A 5,000-nucleotide genomic window follows, 5' to 3' on the forward strand; every position below is an offset into this window, starting at 1 on the left:
GCCGTGGTCATGCACCGCACAGTTGACTGACACATTGCTCACGCACTGTGATGCCACAGGTACAACGACATTGTCCCCTACGATGCAAGTCGCGTTGTGCTGCACAAGTGCACACCGGACTACATCAACGCAGTGAGTGTTGGTGGTCGTGGTGGTGCTGTGTATGTGTTCGCACATGTGTGTTTGTGTTTGTGTTTGTGTTTGTGTTTTTTGTTTTTGCGTGTGTGAATGTTTGTGTGTGTGCGTGTGTGTGTTTACATGAGTGCATGTTGCTTGCTTGATTTCTCATTGTGTTGGTGCGTTCAGTTGCACACATACGTGGGCGCTCCGACTACAATCCACCCCTCACTCTGGCTTCGTTCCTGTTGTGTGTGTGTGTGTACGTGTTCACAGAGTCACATTCAGCAGTTGATGCCTGGAACACCAAACTTCATCGCAACACAGGTAAAGTTAGCGCAATGCGTCCCATGCGCGTGCACGCGCGTGCGCATGTGCATACAAGACAAGGAAAGAAAATGAACAAGATGCACATGGCAAACAGGCCTGGAGATGGTCGCCTCTTTCGCTCTTGAGAGATTTGTTTGTGTACAGATGCCACTGTGGTCTCTATTTGCTCTTCTCTGTTTGCTCTGTCCCCCCCCCCTGCTCCCTTCCATATTCGTCCCACTTACTCCCTTGTCTGCACATGCGTGCTCTTTGTTCTGTATGCAGGGGCCGACCAAAACAAGTACGCGCGTGTTTTGGGAAATGGTGGCCGAGTACAACACGGGTGTCATCGTAATGGTCACAAACACCATCGAGGGCTCCCGGTACGAAGCACGTGTGTGTGTGTGCGTGTGTGTGTATGTATGTGTGTATGTGTGTGTGTGTATGTGTGTGTGTGTGTGTGTGCGTGGGTGTATGTGGGTGTGAACGTATGTGGGTGTGCAAAATTAAGTGTGACAACACGTGTTTGTACTGCGTGCTCTGGTGAATGAAACCACAACGTCGCTCACCATCTCTCCCCGTATGTGTTCTTCAGGATCAAGTGCGATCAGTACTGGCCAGACATCAACGACACCGTCACGTTCGAGCCAGAGAAAGGGTGCGGTCGCATGAAGTGGCGTGTGGTGAAGTGATGCGTGGCGTTGTGATGTGTGCTGGCGTGGTGTCACTCATGTGCTCGTCTCTCGTCTCATCCATGCATGCACGCACGGTTGGGCGTGGTCAGGTACCCAAATCGCATCACCGTCGAACATGTGGATGAACAGGACGGATTCACGTGGAGCGAACGCGTGTTTTCACTTCGCATCAACGACAACGAACCTCGCAGGGTACGACTGTGTGTGCGTGTTTGTGTGGGTGTGTGTGTCTTTGGTGGTGCAACCATTCCGCGTGGAAGTGAGCGTGTTGTGTGCATTCACTACATGTTGCATGCCCTACTTGAATTCCAACACCTGACACACCTTCAATGCATCACCTCCAATCATGCAGGTTGTTCAATACCACTTCACAGACTGGCCCGACTACGGCACACCGGTGAGGAGATGGTGGCTGTGATTGCGTTGCTCATCATTGTGGTGACAATGATGATGATGGGGGGTGGTGGTGGTAGTTGGTCATGTTTGGGTGGGCTGTGAAGCTGAGCATCTTCAACGCCGACTTCACACACACACACACACACACACACACACACACACACACACACACACACACACACACACACACACACACACACACACACACACACGTGTGGACAGGAGTCGCCGCACGGATTTGTGCAATTTGTGCGAACGGCCATGGCGATGCAGCAGCGCGTGACGCAATCTGTCAAGGCCAAAGACGTGAGTTGGTGCTACGGATAGTGGGTGCATAGAATGACGCAGAAGCGGTCATTATCTGTAACTTTGAGCACAAGAGCGCAATGGAGTGTTGAGCAGCTCTTGTACCATGTCATCACAGCGCGCATCACAACACACACACACACTCACACACACACACACACACACACACACACACACACACACACACTCTCTCTCTCTCTCTCTCTCTCTCTCTCTCTCTCTCTCCCTCCCTCTCTCTCTCTCTCTCTCTCTCTCTCTCTCTCTCTCTCTCTCTCTCTCTCTTTCATGCTCACATTTCTCGGCCACCACACCACCGCTGTGTGCCATGGCGACCATCAGCCTCCACTTGTTGTGCACTGCAGCGCGGGTGTTGGGCGAACGGGAACATTCATCGCCACATATGCGGTGCTGGCGTCACTCCACTACATGCGACGCGACAAGAAAATCTCCTGGAACCTCGAGGTGCACTCGTGCTCGTGCTGCTGCTGCTGCTGCTGCTGCTGTTCATGCGGTGCATAGCACAAGATGACTTGCTTGCGTTCCCTCTCACACACCGGACACACACACCCACACACACACCCACACGCTCTCTCACAACTTCATACAATGCAAACCGACTCGATGTGGTTGCTTGCATGCATGCAGGATCTTGTGCGCCGGATGCGAAAGCAACGTGTGGCAATGGTGCAAAGTGCCGCGCAATTTGAATTCATGTTCAAGGCGACACTCATCGCTGCTGATCAGGTGAAGATCTTATGCGTGTGCGTGTGCGTGTGTATGTTCTTGCTCCGTCGCTGGCTCACATGCACAAACGCGCTCGCGCGCGCTCTCTCTCTCTGTGGTCATACATATAACATGGTCATGAATAACAATTCGCTCACGCGAGTACTCGCTCTCACACTGTGCCTGCATGCACGCATGCGTTTCTTTCATCGCGTTTAGTTCATGCGCGCCATTGACCTGACGCCGGAAAACAGCGGCGTTCTGTTGAAGAAGCAGTCAAAGGCAAAGCTGATCAGGGTAAGGTGACGATGATGATAATGAAGACGACGACGACGAGGAGGATGAGGAGGAGGAGGAGGAGTTTTGGTGCTGGGACTGCGTCGCTGTGTTCGGTTGCATGCCGTGTTCAACGCACGTGCTTTTATGGTGTACACGCGGAGCCACGTTACCAAATACACACATGAACACAAACGACACATGTACTCATTCTCTGCATTTTCGCTTTCTTGCCACGTCGCAGCAACCCTCGAGGAAAGTCGATCCACCATCACCCAAGTCCTCCCTTCGCGGCAAATCCTCGTCATCCATGATGAAGGTTCCTCTGCGAAAACATTCGCGCAGGTACGGATTGTGTCATTTACACACGAGTGTGACACGCGTGCACGTCACATGCATGAAGCCCATGCTTGTGTTTCGTGTGTGAGAGAAACAAGAACTCATGTGCTCGTTGATTCCAGTCCATCTGTTGTTGTGATGTGAGCGCTGACGTTTTTACAGTTTACACGCACACACACATGCACACACTTACGCGCGCGCACGCACACACACACACACACACACTCTCTCTCTGTCTCTCTCTCCCTGTCTCTCTCTCTCTCTCTCTGTCTCTCTCTCCTTTGCACCAACAGGGCTCGCCCAGCCAACCGCCAGCCCACGGCGTGGGACCACGTACGGGCTTTGACTCATGTCGCGATGTTACTGCAATTCTTGTTGTTGTCGTCTGCGGTGATGCTTGTCTTCTTGTTCTTGAAGGGTGATGGCCCTGTTCGCATCCACGTGTGGTGGTGCTGCCGCTGCGTTTCAGTGTCGATCTTCACCACGCAATTCTCACATACCATCGTTACCATGACCGCCTACCTCCATTATCATCGCCCCCACGTTGTTGCCGATGACGACTGCATTACCAGTTGGTGCAGCTTCTATCAGAGCCACCGTTGGCCATTGCATCCATTCTCCACCAGTGCGGTAGGCGGCTGCGTGCTTTGGGTGATGTTTGTGATTGCAATTTCGTACGGCGTGGTGTTGAATTTGCTTGATGCGCCAAACACACTCTCTGGCAGTCTCAGTCTTTCCTCGTGTGACATCACCACGGATACACACACTCACACTCACACACTCACACTCACACACACACACACCACACCACGTTAACCCGTTTCAGCCACGCGAAAGGACATTGAGGAAGCAACAGTGTCACTGTTCAAGGTGTTTGCTTCGCAGGGGCTGCTGCTGCCGTTTATGTGCAAATTGGCCGAGTGGGACATCAACATGTGCGATGGAGAGCACCTCGTCTTCAGGAAAAACAGGTGCACATGTGTGTGTGTGCGCGCGCGTGCGCGCGTGTGTGTGTGCGTGTGTACATGCACGCGATTTCATTTACATGTACGTGCGTGAGGACATGTACACGTGTGGAGGGGTATCTATGGACCTGTGGACGTCGGCACGCGTAGTGCGATGTCTTCAAAACCTCACTGCTGTCCCTTTGAGTTGTGTTGCTACTTTGTTTTGCGTCAATTCACGTTCCCTCGTACAATGTGTGTTTCTCACCACCACGGCCTTTTAGCCTGGCGACAAAGTTGTTGACGGCAACGCTCAAGACCTATGGACAAGGATTCCTCAAACGTGTTTTGCAGCCGCTCGTGGATAAAATGATGGAGACACCGGACATGTCCTATGAAATCAACCCAGCCATGGTGTGTCCAAGCACACGCTATCCAGATGTGTGTGTGTATGGGTGTGTGGGTGTGTGGGGGGGGGGAGGGGGTGCGTGTGTGGGTGCGTGTGGGGAGGGATTTTATGAGGGTGTACGTGAGTGTGCACATACAGTGCAATGTGTTTTTGTGCCTGTAACCTTTGTTCCAAATGTGTATCATTCGTATCGAGGCTGTTTATTTGCTCACATGCACATGTACGCGTGCACGCATACACGTGCACATATACGCATGCGCAAACCAACTGACACAACAGGTTGACAAGGCAGACAATCTGGGCGTGAACCGGAGCAACCTGAAACGTTTGACGGAGAGTTTCTTCAACAACATCATGGACTCCATCAACCGCGTGCCGCTCGCTGTTCAGGTCCTCTGCCATGGCGTTGCTCGCGCCACCACCAAGAAGTGAGTGCAAGCACGTGCATGTGCTTTTGTGTGTGTTTGTGTGTCGATTGATTTGAAC

At 52.4% G+C, this 5,000-nt stretch overlaps 1 protein-coding gene across 1 annotated transcript in view; it reads left to right on the plus strand.

The window, feature by feature from the left end:
• Window positions 1-53: 53 nt before the first annotated feature.
• PTSG_13202 (uncharacterized protein) overlaps window positions 54-5,000 on the plus strand; it is a gene marked incomplete at both ends in the record, with an annotated part of 5,624 nt that continues 677 nt past the window's right edge. The window contains 16 exons of the mRNA XM_004987488.1: window positions 54-132; window positions 394-444; window positions 712-809; window positions 1,022-1,084; window positions 1,211-1,313; window positions 1,474-1,518; window positions 1,740-1,823; window positions 2,163-2,285; window positions 2,469-2,567; window positions 2,766-2,843; window positions 3,067-3,167; window positions 3,455-3,494; window positions 3,734-3,791; window positions 3,988-4,132; window positions 4,390-4,519; window positions 4,794-4,942. Coding sequence (XP_004987545.1) covers window positions 54-132; window positions 394-444; window positions 712-809; window positions 1,022-1,084; window positions 1,211-1,313; window positions 1,474-1,518; window positions 1,740-1,823; window positions 2,163-2,285; window positions 2,469-2,567; window positions 2,766-2,843; window positions 3,067-3,167; window positions 3,455-3,494; window positions 3,734-3,791; window positions 3,988-4,132; window positions 4,390-4,519; window positions 4,794-4,942 — 1,446 coding nt within the window. The remainder of the gene's footprint in view (window positions 133-393; window positions 445-711; window positions 810-1,021; window positions 1,085-1,210; window positions 1,314-1,473; window positions 1,519-1,739; window positions 1,824-2,162; window positions 2,286-2,468; window positions 2,568-2,765; window positions 2,844-3,066; window positions 3,168-3,454; window positions 3,495-3,733; window positions 3,792-3,987; window positions 4,133-4,389; window positions 4,520-4,793; window positions 4,943-5,000) is intronic.

This window comes from Salpingoeca rosetta (assembly GCF_000188695.1).
Source record: "Salpingoeca rosetta unplaced genomic scaffold supercont1.80, whole genome shotgun sequence".
NCBI lineage: Eukaryota > Choanoflagellata > Craspedida > Salpingoecidae > Salpingoeca > Salpingoeca rosetta.